Source organism: Motacilla alba, chromosome 6, assembly GCF_015832195.1.
Source record: "Motacilla alba alba isolate MOTALB_02 chromosome 6, Motacilla_alba_V1.0_pri, whole genome shotgun sequence".
In the NCBI taxonomy this organism is placed as follows: Eukaryota; Metazoa; Chordata; class Aves; order Passeriformes; family Motacillidae; genus Motacilla; species Motacilla alba.
The window spans coordinates 21,585,126-21,610,597 of NC_052021.1; the positions used below are offsets into that span (position 1 = coordinate 21,585,126).

Here is a 25,472-nt window from a genome sequence, read left to right on the forward strand (position 1 = left end):
ACATGTGACACTAGTTTATTTATATTTCTTTAAGTTTGCCACCAGATTTTATAAGCTGTATTAGCCCAAGACATGTAACATTCATAAGACAAGTAAAATTTCTGGCCACATAGTTTATATTCCATAATTCTGCAGCTACATAGTTCAGAAAGAATGAGTAGTGAAAATAACTACAAACCACAACTAGCCTCGTTCATTCCCAAATGCATTATCACTTAAAGAAGTGAAAATTCCAGTATTTTACTTTCTAACACGCAGCATACCTTAAAAAAATAAAAAAAAATACACCCCACTAAATTTGCATTCCAAGTGGACTTGGTTCTTCCCAACATTCACTCTGTTCCCAGAGAGGGCTATCAAGCTCCTAATAATTCGATAAGCTCAAAATAAAGGCAGAGCTCTTTGCCATACTACTTTGGAATGTTAAGTCTGTAAACCAGGCAAAGTATTTTATATACTTACAGGTGGTTTTGATTTTATAATAAAAGGAATTTAAATTCCTAAATCCTACAGTGTTATTATGAAACTTTAAGACAGTTTGCTAAACTTCAACAATGTGCCTTTATCTTTAAATTCTTTCAGATTTCCTACTATGTTTAAAGAGAAAGAACTTTCATAAGGCTGATTAAAAGTTTTCCTAAGCTTTATAGTTTCATAAATATGTATTCATGAAGAAAGAAGAGCTCTTGAACTTGAGATGGGCAGCTTTTGAATCCAGAAATTCAATTTCCTCAGAGAATATCCGAAAGCCACATTACAGGAAGCTATGGTTCCTGAGTTAAGGGAAGTGGAGGGAAGGAAAAAGTAAAATAACAAAATGTGCAGCTGACCTGAACCTGCCAAAAAAATCAAAATAAATATTACCCTGCATTTATTGTCCTGAGCACATGTTGCATTATAAACAGCAGCTGGCAGGCACCAATAAATAAAAAGGGTATGAACTTTGTTTAATATGTCTACACTTAGCAAATTATCAAAACAAAACCAGCAGCATGAACTATTCTATCAGCATTCATAAGGGTTCTCTTGCATTTTCCTTACATTTCAAATTCATTTCTGATTGCTTCTGCTAGTAAACAATACACAAATATAGGAATTATCTTAATGATAATATTGTACATTGACAAATCTGTCTCTACTATGTGAAGTACTGCAGACTTTAAAGACATTGCTTAAAGTCTGTCCTCAGTAAACTTGTTACACCAAAGCATCAATTAATATACCTGAAACCCTTTTAATCTACTCCAGTGAAAACACATGTTCTAATTGTACATTTCTTGTTCCAAATTTCCTTTTAAAGCAGTATATTATCTGCTCTGACGGTGTCACTCTCTGCATTCAGATATAGTTTATGAAAGTATACTAATTTGTCTTTCATATCAACTAAACTTACTGCTTTGTTGAGGTATTTCTATTTCAATCAAGAAACTTTGTCTCAGCATGTTAAACTTGGTTTTATTTATTTTACTGCAGTGAGTGGTAAACACTTTTGAAAATAGTATTTTTCATAAGTTGAACATGTGCCGTACTTAAATTTCACTTCCTTTACTTCAACTCCATTCCAATTTCACTAAAGGCCCCCTCTTAAGTTTACTGCTCATGAGATCCTGTTAATGCATTTTTTGCTCTTTATGTCCACGTATCCATGTTCCTCCCTCTTTGTTTACTGGGATGATGTCATTATTCAGTCATCAAAGTTCAGAGTATTGAATTTTTCCAGGTTCATTCAAATATTATTTGAGCAGCATGGAAAAGGAAAAACAGAAGCTTGGTCTTTCATAATTAACTGATTAAGAAAAATTATTTAAATGGTTGTTGTTGTTTTTTACAATGAGAAACATTGCTACATTACAAAATACGTATATTAAAAGAAATAAAGTAAAAATTGTGGGGTTTATTCCAAGAGTACCTAACAGGCAAATAGTGATTTTTCATCAGAACTCAGCAGATACAAGTGCAAATGCAAAGAGTGGACAAAATCCTGATGATCTTTATGCCTGCCAAGGATAACATTTGGTCCTACCTCTTCTCTCCTGAGAAATAAAATAAAAATGTTACTTTTTCTGGGTTAAATGCATAATAAAAATACCAAAAAATAATGATTTATGGGAATTACTTGTGTGTAAAAAAACTACCCTGCCACTAAAGTATTTTAAAATATGTTCTTCCTTTAATTCTCTTCTCTCCTAACATACACAGTTAAAATCCATGTTCTACAACTACATGAAAATAAAATTCAAGATAATTTTGATATATCAGCATCTAAGAGGTTTCTTATTTCTTTATACTTGGAATCTCTCTTTGAAGGTTAATTCATTGGAACTATTGGTTTCCTTCTGGGAATCATTTTTTCTGCTCTCCAGACTTTCAAAATATTATTACTGTAATTAACATGTATTTGAAGACTTGATATTACTGCATTGCTTTCAAAGTCTTCTGAATACCTTGTACCAATCAACTTTTTCATGGAATAAAATGACAGAGGCAAACCTAGGACCATCCAACAGTTATCACATATAAATGCACCTTAAAAAGTTATGATTTTAGTTTTTTTGTAAGAACTGAAGCAGTATGTAAAACTCCTTGATAATTTTAGCATCTTTGGCCTCCCCATCTACTTCTCAGATCATTTATGAAACCCAGCACATCTTCATGGTACTTCATAAATAAACAATAATGACAACTTTTCATGCAGAAAGACTCGAATCACCAGAGCATATTTGTTCGCATCCATCACATTCTTATCCTTAACTGACATTGAGGTCTGTACCTGTAATTTTTAATTCATAACTCACCATCTGAAAACATCGCTGTCACTCCCCTTATGCTTCTTTTCCTCATCAGAACCTCTGTCTCCAGATCAACATCTTGATCCAGAGAAAGAAGCTTCTTTTTTCAGCTTGGATTCAGACAGACAGGAATGGACACCAAAGCTGACCACGAAGGTCCCAAAACCTCACTAAAATGGGATGTGATCCCAGCTTCCTCTGAAGCTGAGAACAACTAGCTAGCAAGCACAGGAAGTGGATAGGAACTTCACAAAAGCAAAGCAGTGCACAAATATTTGTCTTAAGTGTGTTACACATATTCTAAGGCACAATTTCTAAGCACTCCTGTGGCTGCCTGGTTTACTTTTAGGCTTACCTTGTTGCAGGTAGTAGGCCAGACTTACTGGGGCGGGTGCTAGCTACAGCTAGAAATCCATCTGGAAGTGTTAGCTTACAACTAAAACCACTCCCATAGAAAAAGAAAAAGATGGGAAAAAATTCCCTTCCTACCATCTTCTACGAAATATAATTCTTCTAGAAACAAATACATCAGCTCTTCTTCCAAGCTAAGGAAATCTTGCAAGAAAAGCAGCTTTGACAACATAAAAAATTAATGCATTTATTTGAAGTTGATGCATTCAGAACATTTAACCCTAAAGATAAAGGGCCTACTTCAATGGGGCCCCACAGGGCTGGTTGAAAGGCAATAGCTCACTTTTGAAACTCAAGTCTGAGACCCATGTCCCCATTGCTTAAAAAAACATGACAAATCTAATCCCCTAAATTCTGACCGGGAACAGTACAAGACTTGGATTATCTGATGACACAATGTTGCTCACAATAATTTCTTTTTTTAATAGAAAGATTTTTAAACTGTATTTTTCAGTTCAAATGCGCCACATATCTTGTATCTGACATAACATGATGTTATTGTCATTGTAGCAAATGTGAATGAAACTGTCCTAAGAATCAGAAAAAGTCAGAAATTCAGAAGTTTTCAAAGGTTTTAAATAACAGCTGTGATGAAGTTGTTTCTTTTTTTGCTGTTCCTTTTTACCCACACAGCTTTTTAGTTTATGTCCTCGTCATCAGCTGAAGTAATAGCAAATAATATTGCAAGATACAAAGTAAAGCAATTTGAAAATAGAACCTGTTCCTCCCTTTTCAAAGACCTTAGCGACTTCAAAATGCACTACCCATAATACTGACAAACAAAAATTACTTAGTCGAATTTTTTTAACACTTCCGAATGACTCTCACTGCTGCTATTTCATATTATATTCAACAAAACTTTCAGTGAGTATTTCACAGGTGATCCCAGTAAACACACAAAATCATTCCACCCTGACACTACAAGATGTAGAATTAGTTCACCTTCATGAGCTCAGTCATGCCATAGACAGACAAAAATACTACACACAGAGACACAGGGCTACCAAGATGCGGTGCATTGACCTTGGCTGGACACCAGGTGCTCACCAAGCCACTCAATCCCTCCCTTTTTCAGCTGGACAGGGGAGAGAAAATAAGATGGGAAATGGCTTGTAGGTTGAGATAAGGCACTTCACTGAAGCAAAAGTGAAAGTTCATGTATGTAAAAGCAAAGAGGGGGAAAAAAAGGTTTATTCCCTACTTCCTAGGTGATGTTCAGCCACTTCCTGGGAAGCAGGGCTTCAGCATGGGTAGCAGTTGCTCCAGAAAGCCAACAATGCAAATAACAAATGCTCCCCTTTCTTCTCCTTTCCTTAGAATTTACATCTGAGCTGATGTCACATAGTATAGAACATCCCTTTGGTTAATTTGGGTCAGCTGTCCCAGTTGTGTCCCCCGCCAGGATCTTGCCTACCCCCAGCCTCCTGATGGGGGGAATGTTGGAGAGTCAGCACCAATGCTGTGCCAGCCCTGCTCAGCAGGAGCCAAAACACTGAGGTGTTCTCAACACCTTCCTAGATACCAATGCAAAGCACAGCACTGGGAGGGCTGCCATGGGAAAATGAACTCCATCTCAGCCAGACCCCCATACACAGGAACACTGAGGAGTGTTGTGTACAGAGATAACACAGAATCCCTCTGAATTTTCTAACTTATAAATAAAAGTATGTCAAGTAATCTTTATACATGTAACAGGGCTGCAAGGTGGCCAGAGCTCTGAGGATGTGCTGGTCCCTTTGCTCCCAGACAGAACTCAAAGGTCTCTCTATTATGGAAGACAAACCAGGAGTAAGAAAGGGTTAATGCAGACCTCCCCATGTCACTGCTTTCATACAGTTAGAGGGAGAATTTGATGAAAGTATTTTTTGCTGTTTAACAATTGGTTTTTGAAAATTAATTGTATTTTATTTGTATCAAAATCTCCACCACCATTTCTGGTCTTTTGGCAACCCCCACAGTGTCCCCATGCTGGTGTCTCATTGAGTTCAGGACACAAGCGTGCTTTGAATGGAATCCTGTTCATTCCTCCTTCTGTGCTTGGGTTTGTGGCACAACGCTGCCTCCAAGCCTGCTGATGGGATTTCTTGTGGGTGAAATCAAGTTCAAGCTCTGCTCCAGGAATGCATCTAATGCCTTTCAGAAGGAGAGGAGCACTCAGTCTGCAAGACCAGACTAGAGCTAGTCTGAAATTAAATACAAACATGCATTCCCCTTCATACCCAAAGTATGTAAAAAGGAGTTCTACAGCAGCATTTAATACTCCAGAAGCCTCTCTGGGATGGACACCCACTCCTCATCACCAGCTCCTTCACTCCACAGATCCACAGCATTGGCTGTGTTGGAGCCCTGAACAAATGCCCTGGTCAGCCAGGCACCTGCTCACCATCTGCCCTCCTGCTGGCTGACAGGTACCTGGAAACCCCAGATGAATGGCCAGCTTTACCCCAGGCAAAATCTTCAGGCAGAATAAGGCACTGTACCTTCTTGCCTTCAAACATCATCACAGAAGCTTCTATATTTTATGTTGTGATGAGGACAGGGAAATATTTCCTTCTGATCACTCTCATCCTCATCCCAGGGGATGTCAGATGAAAATACAGGCAATAAACACAAGAGAAGCTCAATTAATTTACTTGCAGATTACTGAGCTTCCATTCTTGGCTGGAATGCCTTGGAAATACTGAAAACCCATGACAAATGACCTCCCCCAAACCCCATCCTCTCACACCTGCACCACAAGTCCCACTGACCCACCATTCAGTCAGGCCTGGAAAAACAATGCACGGATGCTTTTGTTTATCATCAGGAGCTACTGCCATTTTATCACATTATCTGTGACCTCTTACACATAAAAAGAAGAAATTTTTTGGTATTTCCATTACAGTATATGCAAGAAACCCAGCACAACCATTCTTCTTTGTACCACTGTAACGGGAGAAAATGGCAATGGCATGACAGGAAGAAGTGAAAATGCAGTAAGATTGAAAGGAAGTACAGATTATCATCAAACCATACCTCTGACAACTAAAGAGGTATCCAGTATTTACCTGAAGGATGGTGTTTCACTGTATTGACAATGGTCATCTGAATCTGTGCAATATTTAGCAGTTTACGCTTTCCTACAAGATATGCATCACCATTGCTCCCTCTATTTTTTCTTTTTCTTTCTATCATCTCAAAAATAATAATCTTGCAACCTAAATTCATATTTTTCAAATGACTGAAATCAGAGACATATTTGTTTAGAGGACCAACACTCTGACTCCCTAAGGTGCTTTGTTTTGCGAGGATTTTTAACTGTTCCTAAATATTGAATGTCATTTATGAACACCACCAACATGTGTCTTAACAGAACCAAAAATGACAGAGTTAGCTATCAAAGTACAACATCTATCATTTGTATCATAAATAAAACAAAATGTTCCCTTGCTTTCAACTGCACTTTCTGAAAACAAATACTACAGATAAAAGTATAAATTTAGCTTTAGACAAACCTACAGATTTTGGTAAATGCTAAAATTAAGCCAATGTGTACATTGTGTAGAGTACTCAAAACAGAAAGCAAATACTGTAATATTGCATTTCTGTCACAGACTATACATTTCTTACAGTAAACTTAAAATTTGTATTTTGATTATCTTTAAAAATAGCAAAGCAAGGAACATTCTTTTATAACATGGATCTTGACTTGGATGTTGAACCCATTACAAAGAGCTGATTTCTCACTACAGAAAATGGGAATTTATCTCTCTCACAAACATGATTAAAATGAATCAAGTACCTTGCTATCGTCTTGCACAAAAGGAACTATTGATGTATTTCTGTCAGACCGGTACGAGCAAGTTTCCCCATTCTATATTCATTAAAGTAAAGTAAGATCTTAGTCACCTTGAAAGAACACAGAACATGTTCTGCACTCTCTGTTCTTGACAAAAATCCCAGAAACTGCAACTATCACTCTCACCAGGCTCATAATGTAAATGCCTAAATATACAATTGATGTGTCCTGGGAAGAATTAAATTCAGAAAAAGCTTGTTTTAAGTCATTCAATATCCTTTTATTTTATTAGAAATCCCCAAAGCATAACTTTTGCTACTCATGTGCCAGCTCCTATTGTCAGTTTGTATTTTCTCAGCTTGGCTATTGTCAAGATTTATTGACAATAACATTTGCACACATACTCCATCAAAATGCTGTATAAATACATACTGTATTAAGTAAGTTTTGCAATCTTTGATCACGCATGCTGTACCATAAGCCCTTTCCATACAGACCTCATTAATGGTGCCATAAACTGACGTGACTTTAAAAAGTTTTTCCTGTGAAAATGGTACCTGTTTGCAGAAATGGGCAGCAGCAATAATTTTTACCAACACCAGAGAATCAGGGTAGCATCTGGAGAGACTACACATGAAGTGAAGAGCTCTGAACAGTGGAAGGGAGCAGCAGCCTCCTTTAATGCCTGCAGCATGGATGCCATAAAAACATTTCAAGATCCTGCTACCGAATTCTGGCAAAGGACTTTGCTCTTGAATACTTTTATAATGGTTTGCACATTGTCTTAGAAAGCCAGTTTTAAGTTACAGAGGAGAAAAAAAGCTTGCTGGCTTCAAGTGTTATAAATGGTTGGGGGGGGGGAGGGTTATTTTTTTCATTTTTAAACATAACCTTCCACCCAGCATATGTATCATATCTCAATTTAATTCCAAATTATTAGTAGCTGTTTTGCACAGCAGAAAGCTGAAATCTAGCTGCATCATGAAACCCCCTCCCTATATTTTTACTTTAAAAATTGAAACAGCAGTAATTTAATTGTCTAGAAAGCATTTTTGATTAAAGAACTGCCAGCATTAAGATTTCTCCTTTAATACCTTGGATTACTCCTGTGGCATTAGAAGTTTGGTATAATATAATGTATATATTTATACCTGTTACACAAGAGATCATCCATCAATAATACAAAAATAATTCTAGATTACAAAGAATTTACTAGAGTTTACCAGTGAATCTTCAGGGTGATTTATATGTTCTTTTAAACAGTTGTCATTTGAGTAAGTAAAATACACTAATTTTGCACACATGTGATGTAACTGTAGGTTCTCCAACTAGCTGTAAGCTTGATTGAAAGTGATATGAAAAAACAGACATTTACCTTGTTCAGCCTATGTTTATAAATTATAACATACTACTTTCATTGTGGCATAAATTATTTTTAAAAGTACTAAGAAAGTCTAAGAGGAAATCTTTTTAATACGGCTAAAAGGTCGCATTTCCTAGTACAGGAAAGGAACAGTGCCAGATTACAGAAATAACTTATTTTTTTAAATTTAAAATACAAGGCACAGAAGAAGACCTTCAAAACAGTAGCTACTGAAACATTAAACTTAATGAGTAACTTCAAGATCAAAGGATGGTAACATTCAAATCACAAAGCTCTTCATGACTTTCATCTCTGCAATAAAGCTGCTATACACTGACTTAGAGCTATACTGGGTTTTAGTAGAATCCCCTTTACCAACAACCACCACTCAATAAAAAAACTAATGGCAGCAACAGACAGGGAAAGCAGAAATACAGTTCATTACAGAAGAACGCAGACACAGTGATTACCTTTAAACTTCAACTTCTTATGCCGATATCTTTTTTGTGGTCAGTATGTTTTAGGTAAAGTGGCAAGGATTAAATTTGATGGAGAAACTGAATTAGTTGTGCACCATCAAATAATAAACAAACACCATTAAAATCACTGGGTTTGACATCTCAAGAGTTAAATTAGAGCCAGAGTATTTGGCAGAATTCAAAGCAGAACTATTCACAGATGAAGTACACCTGGTGAATACGTTTGCCTGTGTCAAGCCAAAAGACACTTGGAAAGTATCCAGTGTTGAGTACTTCCAAATACACAGTGTACTACTGTACAGTCAACAACACTATTTTGATACTAGCAGGACTCTACTTCTGTATTAGAAACAATGAGTCACATGTTTACAAGTACTACACTAGACTGGCAGCTTCTACCACACAGAAAGAAACATTGCAGAGATTGCCTTGGTATTTCCATACCCAAAACCACTGAAATCATGGGTTTGGTAGTATTCACATAACTACATGTGAATACATACTAGAAGTAGATTTTCACCAGGTCATTTATTTTAATGCCCAGAAGAGACAATGTGATCACAAAGCCAAGAAGCCCTCCCAGTAAAAACATGTCAAACCACTAACTTGTTGAAGTTTTACAATATTCAGTCTTAATTTAAGAAGGTAAAAAGTTTCCATTACAGTTCCTGTGTCTTCCAAAGATTAATTATTCTCACGGAGATTTTAATTTGCATTTTTATTCTGAATTCATTTGGTTTGAGTTCCCAATAACAGTATCTTTTTATTTCCCAAATAAAAATACCTTCCACATCAGGCATCTCTTTTTTTCTGATGATCAGAAAAATTATCCAAAACCTCCTAACTGCAAACAAGTAAAACAGATTTATGAGAACACATTCAAGGATGCAGCACAGATTTTGTAGTTCTTAAATCATGCTTAAAACTAAAATGTAACACCTTTTTCTGGTCATCTTTTTCTTGGTAGCAGCAAACAAAAGTAACACTCCTTAATTCTACTTTTTATTCCTCACTTTTGGATCCAAGATGATGTTATCACTGCACTTTTAGTAATACCACACCAGGAACAGATGTTTAACTGATTATGCACCATTATAATTAACTGCTTTTCAGTGACACAATTTTGGAACTGTTTTCTGGAACATGCAAGTGCAAACTATTTTCTTTATTCTGGACATATGACAACATTCTTGGCCATGTAAAAATGAATGCTGATCTATCGAGTCCAGCGCGCCAAGTGATCCGTGTAACTCCACAGAGCTACCCCAGGCTGTAATCATTTCACCTGACCTGAGAACTTGGTGTGTTCCATCTGGATCATGCATAAATACAGCAACAAGCCATCAGGAGCAGCTCAGAGAGGAATCCTTGTAACTCTGTCCTGTCTCTGACAGTGGTCAAGAGAAGATATGTGAATACAAAAACCACAGCAAGAAGCTCTGAAGATAACCTACTTTCGATTTCTTATGAAAATTCAAAAATCTGTTGCATCTTCAGTCCCATAATATAGAAAACAGTGAATAATGTTCCCTATTTACTTTTAACACACTTTCGAGGTTTTCAGGATAAAAGCCCCTCGGCTATTCATCATTCCTCACACACAAGCTTCCTCACAACTCTGCATATTTCTATACCTTTCCTCGTCCTGATATGCCATTTTGAGATGGAAGAATCAGAGCTGTGTCAGAATCAGTGTCCAAGATGCAGGTGCACCACACAGTGAGAACAAGATGTTTTATTCTGTCATGCATGTTGACTGCTCTGAGTTTTCCTCTTCACAGGGTGTATCCTCCAGAGCATCACTCCTGAAGCTACAAAGTGCCTCGTTCACAGCCAACCAAAGTGTAAGCACAGTTTAAATGTTCCAAACACCCCTTTTCATTTAACATTTATAGATGCTGAATTTAATCTGGATTCTATAGGACCCTTTGTCCTGATCACTTAAATTTACAGAAAATCACAGAAAATCAGAGGAGGAGAAGACTTGGACAGTTAATGGAATATTCATAAGTTCAAGTCATCAACTAGTATTTTTACCCCCATTCATTTATACACGAGAAAACTAACCTCAATAAAACATTCCTTGTTCAGTGATCTATATGTCTTTTTCTGCAGAGTTACTGCCATTAAATACAGCACAAAAAACAGACAATAAATATTACTTTAACACAACATTGCAAGCTCAAAGTGAGTACACAATCCCCTATAACCACTCAGGGCTGGGAACCCATCAGGATCCCGCAGCATCCTGCACTGCTGCAGGACAGCCTTCAACTCTGACTCACTGTCCACAGCAGGCACATTTCTCCAGACCTGTACAAAGACCTTGGCAGAAGAGATCTGCCTCTGATGACTGGGCAGGATGTCCTCTGTGCAATCTGTAAGTCTCCAAACCATGCAGGCAGACTGATACACTGAGGAAATTATCTAAATTTTAAGCATTTTCCCCTGCTGTAAAAAGCACTCAGTTGATGGGGTGTAAGCATGTGATAAATCTGTCCCTAAACATCTCGTTTTTCAGGGTTAATCTGGCAGACAACAGGCACTCTGAATAGTCAAAACTGGCAAAGGCTTTCCTGCTGAAGGCTCAAGGAGAGGACTCTCCTACTCCTCAGTTACAGGAAGGTGCCCCCCCATAGTTTACAAGTTAAAAAGCACACCTGAAACAGCCTCTCCCCGAAAAAGCATAGCCAAGACAGCCAGCAGTACAGCACAAAATCAGGAAAATGGTGCAGAAAAAAGTAAAAAAAACAAAGGTAAAAGCCAAGAGACAGGGATGAATCACAGGTTTTGTGGCCATACGTTCAGAGAGGATCAGCCTCATGCACGTCCCACAGAAATAATGGGGAGAGACTATACCAAGAAGTGGGCATTACAGAGGGACTTCTAGACTGGCTAAGAAATACAACCCTAAATAAAATAAAATTGTCAATGTTTTTACCTTTGTTTCCCCCCAGTCAAAAAATTCAGGCTCAAAATCAGAATTTTTCCACTTCCAGTTTCATTCATTTTCTTCCAGTCTCAGATAAATAGTGTTGTGGCCCATATCCAGTAAATAACAAAATCTACTCAACTTCTTTCAGGATATAATAACTATAAATACAGTGAAAGACAAAAGTGAAGCATAACTCAGTGTTATCAATCAGCAGAGTCATGCTGCAGCCTTTCTGAACAAATACAGTGCCAGCCCCAAAAACCAAAGAAACTTATTTTTAACAGCTGAAAAATGAAATTAAAAAGGACCAATGGCCAGCACTCTGCACCTTCTGAAGGCATTCACCTCCTCCAAAACCTTTTTTCACTGGCATGCTGTTATTGTAATTTAGCAGGTTTTTTCTTGGTCAGACCATCTCCCTCTCCACTTTCTGCAGTGCCAACAACTAAACAAAGCACAAAATATTGGTCTCAAAACACAAGGAAAATTAAAGATGCTCTTATTGTTCAGGAACACAGAGGGAAGCAGGAAAATCTATCAATCTGACACAAGAAAACTAGGCCAACCAATGAGAAAGCTGACTTTGAACTTTTATTCATTTTTCCTTAATCCAAAATTTTAAAAGCAGGAATAGAGCTTCTTTTATTTTTTTCCTAGAAGACCAACACATTTTCCCATGGATTGATTTATGCATAATGATTTTGTTATAAAAAGAAGTTTTATCACTGTTCTCTCTTTACACTGTTGAAAACAGAAGAAAGCATACTGTTAGTAGAATAAACTAACTTCAATGACATTGTGACATTTCATCACCCCCTTACCGTTCAGCTGAGGGTGACTAACTGATAGTAAGACAAAAGCAGAGAGACACAAAGTCCCCTGCTGAGGACCAAACCTGGTCCATTCTCCCAGGTTTGAGAACCATATCAGCCCTGACTGAAACAAACTGGAATTAGGAAATAAACAAAAGCAGGATGGTTCCTTGCCAGCAGGCAGCTGGGCTGTGGTACTTCTTGCCATGGGATGCTCCAAATGCAGGGTACTGTCATGGGATCTGCAGGGGGGCTGGATCAGGCTGTGGAAAACCAATCCATTTTGGTAAATCAAATGCACAGGAACTACAGCTCTGAGCAGTGACGCAGACGAGAAGATCCTTTTGGAAAATATCACAATGTTACTTTACTGTAGGCACCTGCTTTAAAAACTTTTATTCTGGAGACAAGATACTGGGATAATCCACAGCTCTTCAGCCTGGTCCAGGGCAGCTACATGTATTTTTATTAATTGTCCAGACTGGAGAAAATGAAAAGCTGCGTAACCATAAACATTTTAAAAGTCCATTTTTCATACCTTCACTTATTTGAGAACAGTATTATTAATGGACAATTCACACAAAACAGCAAAGCATCAAGTAAAAAACAGCCAGGAAACCCAGCTGCCACAGTTCTTCCCACTAAAGCTTCTTCCAAAGCTTTACTACCTATTCCCATTTCAGAAAGGAAACACCAGCCAATCAAAAAGGCTAATAGATTAACTAATCATATGGAAAGACTGGCTCAACACGTAATTCAGTGCCACCATTTTGACAGAAACTTTCAGAGAAAAAAAAACAAACCAACTTGACTTAAGTGCTATTAAATAAATGATTACTTGAGGGATTTTATTTGTTTAAAACAATCACTCTGCTTCAGCTAAAGAAGTACTTTGGAAAGCTAGCATTAAAAAATTATTTGCTCTAATCTTTTCCAAACTAAAGCTTGGCATCTAATCCCTCTTCATTACCAAATAGCTTAGTAACCAAGTATTCCATTTGTAAAGTAGTCACAATAACAACACCAAAATAGTTGACCCGAGTTCTTCAACGGTAACTACAGGAAACAAAAACTCAAACAGCAGTTAGTTACACAGAGAGTCAGGCAATGAACTCCCTTAGTCTTATTAAAAATATATGAAAATATATGGAGGGTATTTTCATATGAAGCAATTTCATCCAATTAGCAATACTGCTGTATTACTTATTTAAAAAAGAGATGCTGTCCTAGTCAGCAAGTTACTGTTCAACTGTGTAAAGCTGTTATGAAGGTCATTTCATACATCAATTCACTAATGGACTTGTTATTAAATATAGGCACAAATGAATTATTTAGAATTGTTTTTAAAATAACAGTTTATTAGAAACAAATTTATAATGATAATCAATAATCATGAAGTACTTTACAGCGGTAACTTCATTTACTCGAAATGCAGAAGATTATAATTTATTACACTTATTTAGCTCAGAGTTATTTTTTTGCTTCATCAATCTATATTGCTGACTCTTTATATTGTTATTTATAACTTTTAATTGTGCAGAAAGGGTAGAGAATTATGAATAGTACAACCATAAACGATAAAGTATGTTTTTTCCCCCACAATTTAAGTCTCAGGAATTTCCTTTTTCATCCTTTTATTATGGAAGGGAAAGACAAAGGAAAGTGATAGAAAATTTACTTTCTCTTATTCTGCAAATCTCTTTATTTTAAACAGAAAAAGAAGCAAAGACAGCAGAACCAGAATATCTGCTAGAGCTCTATAAGGACTAGCAAGTACACGAATGTGCCAGGTAACTTTTAATTTAACAAGAACAACAGCTGGCATTAGTTTTGTACACATTAAGACATAGAAATAAATACCAAACATCCATGATTGACATCAGATCACTTTCTGATGTTCATATCTCAAATGTTGTCCTCTTCTGTTCTCTCTCAGGTATACTTGGGGTCTACAAAAAACAGGTCCTCAAACCCTAAAAGCTTTATGTGACCCTACCAGCACTGGTGCTAAAGAAAGGAAAGGAAAGCTAAGGAAAGCATGATTCACAGAAAAAGAACCCGTAAAACCACAACTGATGCCTTACTGCTCCCACTGTACAGACTTAATACTCTTACCAGTCTCCCAGCATTAGAGGAAAGAAGTATTGAAGTTCCCTCCACAAGACCTTTACATGCTACAGCCCAGGCAAAGAGCAGATTAACTTTCCAAGAGCCTATTGTTTACCAAACATGGAGGGATAAAGAAACAAACCTCAGATATGATTCTCACATGCACCAGCAGTTTAACAGCTACCTGAATATCTGGTGTCATAACTCCCACAGCTTGACTGTGTTTTCTAAGCACCATGAGATCCAAATTCCCTTAAAAGTTGCAATACCGTACTTTGAAGAGTTACTTGAAGCATAATGTGACCAAATTTTGCTATTCTCCCTTTACCACAGGTGAGATGTGTGACTGCATCAGGGACTCCAGTAAAACAAAACTCTAATGATGAAAATGTTGTTACAACAGAATTCATGAATGCCTTCCCAATAAAAAAGCTGTATAATGATGACATCAGTTACTGAGAGATTAATATGTTTTATTCCAGCAGAGAGCAGGTTTCCATTCATGCATTTTGACTGCTTCCTTTTCTGCATCCCCTGTGCAGTATGGATAGAAAAATATGTCTTTTCCAAAATTAGCACATATTTGTCAACTGTTACCTCAGCTGACAAACAGCCATATTTCTCAGCCATAGCAGAGAAATTAACCTGATCTAATTTAAGATAAAGATTTATGATAATGATGTGAATAATACTAGCTGTGTCACAGAATAAATGGATACAACCCCTTAAGCTCAGATTTGCTAATGTAGACTTTAGTTTTATGGCTCAAGAACTGCATAGAGAGTAATAGCAAACATTAAGATTTCATCTTTACCACTATAATTATTTGTGTTACACAAATTTCACAGTTTTTCATGGGCAGTTGCAATACTGTTTGAATGTTGCCACAAAGGTGTACAGAAAACTGGAAATTAGACTTTTCCCTTCTATACAATACACAACGCTGAGGATGGAAAACAATTTTGATCATTGTGGCTGTTCCCTCTGATCAGCAGTGGCATGTCTGGTGGGTCAATAAAAAAATCACTGCTTGACACTACCACATTCAGACCTCTCTACTCCACTAGCTGCAGTTTTAATGATAAGATCTAAGGAGGGAGAGTTAGAGATAAAAAGATTTTTCTTGTTTCTAAGTTGTCTAATAGGATCAACTCCATCTGCCTGGCCCCAATTCCAGGCACGGCTGAACTCCAGGACTTAATTCAGATCTCTCTAAGGACCCATGTCCTCGCTTATTTCAGTTCCACTCAAGGAGTTCAGAAGAGAAGGGTAAAATGAGTCAAGGATCAAAGGTGATGAGGGAAGATGTAACAGAGGGTTTTAGAAAAGCAAAAGAAACTGGGAAGTCATGCAAGACTAAAGAAGTGGTGGAGACCGTGAGCTGAAAGCAGAGGCTGCAGCACACAGCAGTGAAATTGCAGAGACTGGCACAGAAGTGCAGCACAGCAGAGGACCAAGAGCAGAGCTGATGAGGAGGGAGATGGGCTTTTTACTTTTTTAGAAATGCACTGGCAGTCTGCAATTCATATAATCAGTGAACAAAAACAAGATGCAGATGAGAAGAAAAAACAGGCAGAAGTATCAACAACAACAGGAGTTAAAAAGGAAAGCATAGAATTGAAAGATTCTGAGAATGCGACAGATGGGACAAAGTAAAAGAGGATGGACCACAGAAAACAAAGAACTAAGCATTTTTCTTAGCAGTGCAAAGTTCCCCAGATAGGACACAGGTTAATATATAAAAATTCATGAGTTAGGAATTCACAGGAGTTAGGAGTGCTGGCAAATTTTATTCCTCAGAATTGATAATACTTTTGTTTTGCTTCTCCCTCTCTCTCAAATGCTTGTGGGTTTCCTGTTGCACCAGATTGTGCCAGCACATTTATTAGAGAACTCTTACCTGACACTTCAGTATACTTCCTGTGAGAATTCTACGAAAACTAATCTGGTAATAAAGTTGCTCACCAACAGATTATGATCTCCTTCCACCCCTCCGCTCTCAAAGAAATTGGTACCATGCACATTAATTTCTAATGCAAATATAAACACAAATGTTGCCAAGGAACTATGAATATACAATAACGTTATGTTCAATTCTTCCATTATGTTTTTCTTCACATTTTCCAGGCTTGATTTTGTTATTACTAGTTTTAACCTTATTTTCCATTCTATGATGCAGTTTGTTCTTTCCTCAAGTCACAGTACACATAAAACCTTTACCCTCACAATTCATACTTTTGATTATAAAATATGAGTTCTCTGGGACAGGCAATCTCATAACATAAAGAGAAAGGTTTTATGAAGAGACATCATCTTGATTGCTATTAATTCTTCAATAAACAAGGAGAATCACAAGTGTTCATAATTTAGAGACCTTAACTTACCAGGTTACTTGAAAGCCATAATGATACCTTAATAACATAGAAAATCCATTAAACCCCATTGTGTGGTTGTACCAAGCCTACAGTAGAAATGCTAAAAACATTGACCGGTGTCCTTCCATCCTCTTAAGTTTTGATGAACAGCCACTCAGCAAAGGCAAGCATAAAATACAAGTTTAAAATTTTTATTTGTTAATTTATGCACAGCTATCAACAAATCCAGATTCTATATGATCTAGGAATCAATCTCAGGTTTTTGCAAAGACTTACAGGTCTGTGAGCATAACACCCATAAACCCCTGTGTGCTTGTGTTATTGGCAGAACTGTTTATGCATTTGACAAACTGCTGTTCAGATAAGATGATATCCAACTAAGTACAGAAAAGAAACTGTCAGCAGCTCTGCAAGACTGTAACTGAAATTGCAACACCAGAGCCTTCATGACTAACCATAACTTCAGAATAGTCTCAAATCAGTCCCAGGCATGAAAACACAGTTGGAACTGATTTTAAGAGAAGGGTGAAGAATGGCATGTTGCCACAAGAATAAGAACAAAGCCTAAACTGTGTTCCCTGTATTACTTAATTGCTAAAGTAGAGGGAAAAATGTTAATATTACAGATAATACAGAGGTTTTAGCCAAATTATATTTGACAAGTCTAGGACTAGACAGCAAACTTGTAACTGATAGAAAATAATCACAGTTGACTGGATAAGTACATACTCAAACTTTTCATGGTTTGTATGCTGTTATTGCTGTGAGGGTTTGGATATTCCATTAGAAACATGGAAAGGGAGGAAGCTTAGAATCAATAGGCTATTTTTCCACAAAAATCTAAATCAAATGGCATAAATAGCAATTCTTGAAAACATGCATCAATTGAGTAATGAAAACCAAGCTGGTGAAAGCCCTGGCTCTCAGATGTGCATGAGCAAAGGGTGTAAGGTGCAGATATACAAATGTGTGATTCCTATTGGCTGCTAAAGCAGAAGTTCTGCCTTGGTAAGGGTACTCTGCCCTTTAACTTTCAGATTTATGGCAGCTCTGTATTATAAAACCAAGGCAAAAGACATCAGTGAGGAAAGCAGGATGGATAAGCTGGAACATGGGTGAATCCAACAGTGGCAAAATTTGTGATGACAGAGTGTCTCAAATGGGGAGAAACTTTTCCCAAAAGCAATTTTACTTCAGCTGTTTCTGCCCAGAAAATTTCTGGGTCTGTTTTAACAGCAAGTAATAAATGGGCTTCGAGCATCACAGGGGTTAATGTTATTCTGTCAGTATAAAGCATCTATCATTGAAATATTTGTGATTTTAAAACACTGAGGATGCAGAAAAAGGACAACATATATAAAATTCTAAACCTTTGGAATTTCCTTTTAATAACACTGTTTAGACCTCTTCTTTCTGAAACTTCCCTAACCACTTCACCACTCCCCACTCTTCACCTCACCTCGTATTTTATTATACTGTCAGGATATTTAGAAGGGGACAAGGAAAGAAAAATATACTTTGAGAAATGTTCCAGAATGCCTTAAAATAAAACCTAAAAAAAAAACCCTAAAAAAAAAACCAAAAAAAAAAAAAAAAAACCACACCAAAAAACCACCAAAAAACCCTAAAAAAAAAAGGCATCACATTTTCAAATCTTTTAAGAACAATCCATTTTAAGGGATGACAGCACTTTGGTCCCAAGAGCCAGCAACTCATGCAGCTTCATACAAAGGCAGATTCCATATACACAAATCACCTTCTCCCTGGCACCAACTCACAGCAAAAGATGCAAATACATACACTTCATAAACTAATTCCTGTGGCACATATCTTTAGGTCAATAAAATTAAATAGATTTTATGAATATTAGGTGAACATAAAAAAAAAAAAAGATAGGAGAGCCAATAAGATATACTAAATCTCTTCCTGTTTAAGGCAAACAAGGTCAGTAGCCAGACAACTGACAAATTATACTGTATCATAAAACCTCAGCTTCATTTAGAACTTCTCAATAGGTATCAGATCATATACTTACATGATAAAACTCTCTTCCCACATGCATTGCTCTCCCCCTGCCTATCCTCACCAGTTACTTTTTACCTCTGGAATGAAACTAAGTGAAAGATCACAATACTGCAAATTTCCTAGTATGCAACAAAAATAGGACTTGATTTCTACATTAAATTACCAAATTAATGAGCTGTTTGATATTGAGAAATAACTTTGTCTGTTTCCAGATATTATCCCATTCTCTTACACAAACTGCTTTCCTCAAAGAACGTCACACTCAAGGATGTAAAAGCATCAGGATGATGTATGGCAGTGTTTTAACTCAAGGCCTTCACAGTTTAATAATAATAGAGAAAGAAACTTCAGGATGACTCGTATACTTTAAAAAGTTATGGTATGTGGTAACTATTAAAGTCACATTTATTGTATTTTGAACATTATTTGCTACAGCAGAATTTTTTCACACTCCTCTTGGGTTACATTTCCAATGATGACAAATGTGTCAGTTTCATCCAAAAGAGTCATCATTTGGAAGTGGTCACCCTACTAATACGTCTCAGGTGCAAGTATATCCTTGTCAGAAAAAAACAAAAAGAAAACAAAATATGATATAGCAACTCTAGATTAATATATAAAAGGTATTATCAAGGAGGGTCAGACTAACATTTTAGTAATATTTGAAGACTTTCCATCACTAGAACCTTTATCTTCTCCATACTTTGCACTCCCCAACCATCTGTCCCAGACCTTCCAAATCTTTTGTGTATTTTATGTAGGCTTCCCTATTAGGAGTTTCTTCCACAAACTGTTTTTTTCCTTTTTCTTTATTTAAGAGTTTCGGAGAAAGCATGTATAAATATGTATATACATATAAATAATGAAGCAGGAAACCTGTTTCTTTTTCTTTTTTTCCTACCACTTAGAGTGAACACAGTAAGCTAACCAAGGTGAAAACATTTGCAAAAACCTTTATAACAAGAATCACCCTAAGTTCTTTAATAATGCTCTTATTTACAAATTTGCAATGCTATGTTATGTCTCAAATCAATAAAGAAGAATATGTGAGTTTCAAGACATGGAAATAAAACTACTGAATAATATTTTTGTTGAGTCTTTCTTCAATTCTTTGTTTGCTTTGGCTAGCTTAAGCACTGAACTCTTTGGGACATAACATTTTTGTGATCTATTTTTAAAACAAGATGCTTATATCAAATAAACCATATTGATATATCCTAAACTGAATATAGGTGTGTAAAAGACCAGACTAGACATGACAAAAACACAGTAATGTAATAACTCTGAAAAAATTCCAGTGGACATGATATAAATGAATGTGACATAAAAGTAATTTTGGGACAGAGAAAAGTGGGGCAATGCTACTTTCAGAAGAGTATTGAATGTTTGTGAAGTGCTTTGAAGATGAACACCCTTCATACCTATTATGGCTATGGCTTACCATTGGAGTCTTGTAGCCTTACTCTGAAATTGAGAACCTGAGGAATTTGAGACAACCTCCAATTCAAAGTCAGAAGAAAGGCTTAGACATAAAAAGTATGAAGAATCCTATATGATAAAGAATTTATATAAGCCATACGCTACCATAAATTTTCTTCATTTCTATTATGACAGTTTAAAATTACACCTTTCAATAGGTGTATCTGTGGGTAAAATTTGTAAAAATATCAACCATTGGTATACATCTTAGACTTTCTTTGAATTGAGGGAGGGAAAAAAAAAAGTGATGCTACTATCAGAAACTGATGGCATTTATAACTTCAAAGTTATAGATATTCTGCCCAGTGATACGTATTGAACTGAGAACTTCCAAGATTAAAAGCATGAAGTTTTTAACACCACTTGACCTGAAAGAAAAATGTATGTAAGTTACCTACATATATACTGTCCTGTAGAGAATCCAATCTCCTAATTCCCAAAATTTCAAACTGCAGAAGTTTCACATTGTAAAAAGCAGCAAAACAACTTTTCCATATAGCCCAAATTTCAGCAACTCAGTCACAAAGTTTACAACTACTCTTTTCAGTCAACATAGAAGAGACGGAAGATTGCAAATAGTCTCATTCCCTAGAGTTACATTTTAACAACCCAATCACACTGATTTTAAAAAATGTAAAGTATTGGTTTCATACAAGAATTCTCAAGTATTCAACCACAGAGTTTAAAATGAGAACACTACATTATCCTGAAGTGATATGACTCCTCCTTGTTGGGTCTACACTTCAATGCCTACTGAGAGTGAAATGGTGAGAGTAGATCCCATAAATTAGTGATTCAACAGCTGCATTCTTCATGGAAAAAAAAAAAAAAAATAGGTAATTCCCTTTCTCCACCCTGTCCCAAAATACAAAGCAAGAGATGCATGCTGCAAATCCATAAGGACTAGAATCACTTTTAACAAGATACATGCGAATACTTTGAGAAGCTACAGCTAAGTTTTTACTTTTGATCCACATCAAGCTCATGAATCCTGTTTCCAAAGCAGTAAAATACTAAATAAAGACAGTGAAACAGTTCACAACAAGGGTTTTTTTTGTTTGTTTGATTTGGATTTTAATACAAAATAAAGAGGAGAGAATAGGTGCTTTATCAGCTTATATTTTGATTTTATTTCTAGTGTGATTATCATCGGGAGCATTTAGACAGTACTGAATAGCTCTAGTGTTCAAATGATTTCAAAGAAACTCTGCAGACTTCCTCACCTCATAATCTGAAAATAATTGGTCCAAACATGTCAAGAATAAGCATTTCTTCAGTGACTTCACACTAGTCACTGTGTGTGATTGTGTCAGAAGTATTCCTAGTAGCAATAGCTCAGTACATAGATACCATAGAGCCTAAACTGTCAAACTCAGACAAGACCCACGGTCACTTAGGTCAAAGAACCTAAGCCACCAAACTCAAGCTTCAATTAAGCTTCAAAATCCTAACTTCCAAATTTGCTGATAGGTACCACTACTGAGCATGTAAATGAGATGTTACATATCTGAATGGCTTAAGAGATAAAGCAGAGGTAATTCTCTTCCACCTCTGCAGAGCAGTTACCAGAGTTTGGCTTTGATCTTGCCTTCCAAAAGATCATAGCACTAGGGAAATAACCTCCCTATATAATGAATAATCTGCCCCAAACTCCACAAAATGTTTATCACATTGTTTCATTACAGTATTATTGCATCTGAACATATATTCTTTTATTCACCTCTATATTTCTTAATTGTTAACGCAATCCAAAAGGTTATGTTCCATATGTTAAAGCTCTCTTTCTCTCTGTGGGCCCATAAAACTGAATGGAAGCAGGCAGCATGTACCAGAATATTCTCTTTTGCCTGCATCTCTTATTCAACTACAAAAACAAATGTAAAAGCACTAATACTTGAGCTCATTATCATTATTTTCTACAGCTGGCCAAATCCCACAAGTGTAATTTAATTCATAAAAACCAGTTTCGCCTGGAAAATCTTTGACACATTCAATCAAATTTTCACGTACATGTTCTAGCTACTGAAAACTTCTAATACAGATTTTTTTTTTCTTTTTTACCTTCAATATTTAACCTTAAATTTACTTCTGGGAAAGAAAAAAAAATTCTCAAAAATGAGATGAGAGACTGTAAGAGGAAAAGGGATACGTTTATGTGATACAAGTACTATACTTGTCCATATGAAATACAAAAAAAAACCCAAAATGTATCTTTTATATCAACTAAGGCCAACTAATCAGCTCTCAGGTGAAGAGGTATTTGCTATTAAGTTTTTAAAAACTAGCACAGTATCCTTCTAATGAGTCTTGAGCAAGTATTACCTGAAATGAATGTGTTTAGGTTGATAGGATCAAGTTTGCTACTGGTGCCTTAAATCATATGTATAAGCGAGCAAATCTTCCCACCTACCACTTCAAACACACCACCTCCCCTGTTCATCTTTTCTCACTTCTGTTTCCAATTCAATTTCTTTTCATTGCAGTGAATACATACTTCTGTTGATCTCATGGTCAGCTGGATTCATTGACTGGTACTTACCTCAGCAAAAGTTTCTTAAAAACCTAAATAAGACTCTGCGAGTCAATTCTTAAGAGGAAAAACCTTTGCAGACATGCTGAGTGTGAGAGTTTCTATAGCTCTTTAACCAAGAGGGAAAAATAGTTCCTGCCTCCCCAAGACATCGACATTTTATAATTCTGGGGAGTACCACATCTAACTACATAGCCAGTTATACAAAATATAAAAGTAGCAGTGAATTTATCACTGAGGTTAAAGCTCATGTTGGTAAGTAATGTAATATTCTAAACCAGCCTATTAAAATTTAGGAGGAAGTGCAATTATTGTCTCTTGTATAGAAGCAGAAGTTTCCTAAATAAATAATCAGCATACAGATAATCAGCATCAAGTCACTCAACAGTTATAGCTAAAACTGAACTGGAGCATACACAGCACATCTGTACATTTACAAGCACAAGCTCCCCAGATGTTATGAATTACTATCTTCACCAGTTGCCTCCTGAAAGTGTTGACTTAAAGAAAATGCACGGAACAGTGGAGATGTTCATAGCAGGAACTGTCAACAGAACTAAATTCAACAGTAAAAGATCTGTTGATATGTGTATGATCTAAAGGGTAAATGTCACAGAGCTATTACTGCTTGAGTGCATTACAGGGACATTACTTTCAGCTTTACTTGAGGATACAATCACAGAAAGTTCTACTACCTGACTTACAACACACTATTTATTCCAGTTTAGCTATGTGCAACAGGCAACAAAGTATCATAATCTAATTCCTAGCTAAAAAAAAAAAAAAAAAAAAAGCAAACACCATATCCCGAGTCATTTTAAATTACCAGACAACTCTGAAAGATATTGGAAGATTTGAGAGTTTCATATGGTTGTACAGAAACTCATCTTTAAAAAGGAGACATCAAATTCCAAACTTTATTTAGAGAAGACGAAACAGAAAGGGAAAACCAGTTAATGACACAGCACTCCAGGAGGCAGTTCAGCATTACCGGGACCATTCATTTATTGCCCGGACATGTGAGCCCGTCCCGCCGCTGCCGGAGAGGTACACCAGAGAGCTCCATCAGTTCTGCTACCACTGACATTTCCCAAACCGCCGCCCGCAGCAGCGTGCAATTTACACCAGGGAGAGCCCGGCTCCCCCACTTGGACCCGAACGCCAGCAGGAGTTTCCCAACTGACCACGAATAAATAATAAATAAATAAACGAGCACCCCGAAACTCTCACAGAGTTTTTAAGAGCAGGGTCAGGGCTGCAGCGGGCACGGAGCGGTTCTGCGGGCTCCGGAGCGGCGGGCGCGGGGTCCCCCGCAGCCCCGCGTGTGCCCCGCGCCCCTCTCCCCGGGGCTCCCCCCGCCCGCCCGCGCCAGGTGCGCGCCGCCCGCGGGCCGTACTCACAGGGACACGGTGCGGTTGGGCAGCACGGCGGGCTGCAAAGTTTCCACCAAGTCCCCGCCGGTGCAGACCACTTTGATGCGGAGGGCCGGGCGGCCGGGCCCCTTGGCGCGCTCGGCGGCGCAGAGGCAGCGGTCCACGATGAGGTCGGGGCAGTTCCTGCTGCCCCCGCAGAGCCCCAGCGCGGCGGCCAGCAGGCAGAGGCGGGGGCACAGCCCGCGCATGCTGAGCCAGCGAGCGGGAGCCGCCGGCTGCCGCGCCGCGCATGGCACGCGCCCGTCCGCGCCGCTCCGCGGGCCCCTCCACGCCTCCTGCGCCCACCCCGCCCCGCCTCTCTCGCTGCGGCCGGCTCCGCTCCGAGGGACCCCCCCTTCCTCCTCCTCCTTCTCCTTCTCCGAGGAGCCGCCGCTCCTTTCCTGCCGCAGCCCGTGCAGCCGCGGCGCTGGGCGGACCCCGCGGCGCTCAGCGGGCCCCCCCTCCCGCCGCCGCCCACCGGGCGCGCCCCCCCCGGGCCGGCGGCCGCGGCCCCGGAGCGCCCGGAGCGCCGCTACCTGCGCTCGGTGCCCCGCGGCGTGCCAGCCCCCGGCGGGGGTCCGCGCCCTGGGGGAAACCGGACAGATGCGCCAAGGACGCGCCGCAGACCGAAGAGGGGCGGCCAGCCCGGGCACGGGGCAGGAAATCGGGATCTGGGAAAATTGTGTGGGTCGGGAATCTAGTTTTGAAAATAGCCACCTTTGCTACCGCTCCTTTGCTCTTCGCACCTATGGCTGTGGGAAAGGAGCTTCAGGACTCCTTTCCCACTGACCCTTCAGGCAAGGGTCAGTGTAGACCAAGAGACGGGATAGTCCAGCCACTGCCACCGGGAAGGGTCCGTACGGTTAGCTGACTTCAGACACCTCAGATAATGTTGTGAACATGACCTAAAGCAAAGGTTTGATCAGTAGTCAAAGACACTTCATCATCCAGGTCAATGAGCACGTTTCTTTTCTA

The 25,472-nt window shown here is 38.1% G+C and overlaps 1 protein-coding gene across 1 annotated transcript in view; it reads right to left on the minus strand.

Moving 5' to 3' along the window:
* Window positions 1–24,905, minus strand: part of ADGRA1 (adhesion G protein-coupled receptor A1) — a 259,550-nt gene extending 234,645 nt beyond the window's left edge. The window contains exon 1 of the mRNA XM_038141334.1: window positions 24,486–24,905. Coding sequence (XP_037997262.1) covers window positions 24,486–24,706 — 221 coding nt within the window. The 5' untranslated portion in view covers window positions 24,707–24,905. The remainder of the gene's footprint in view (window positions 1–24,485) is intronic.
* Between the last annotated feature and the right edge of the window lie 567 nt (window positions 24,906–25,472).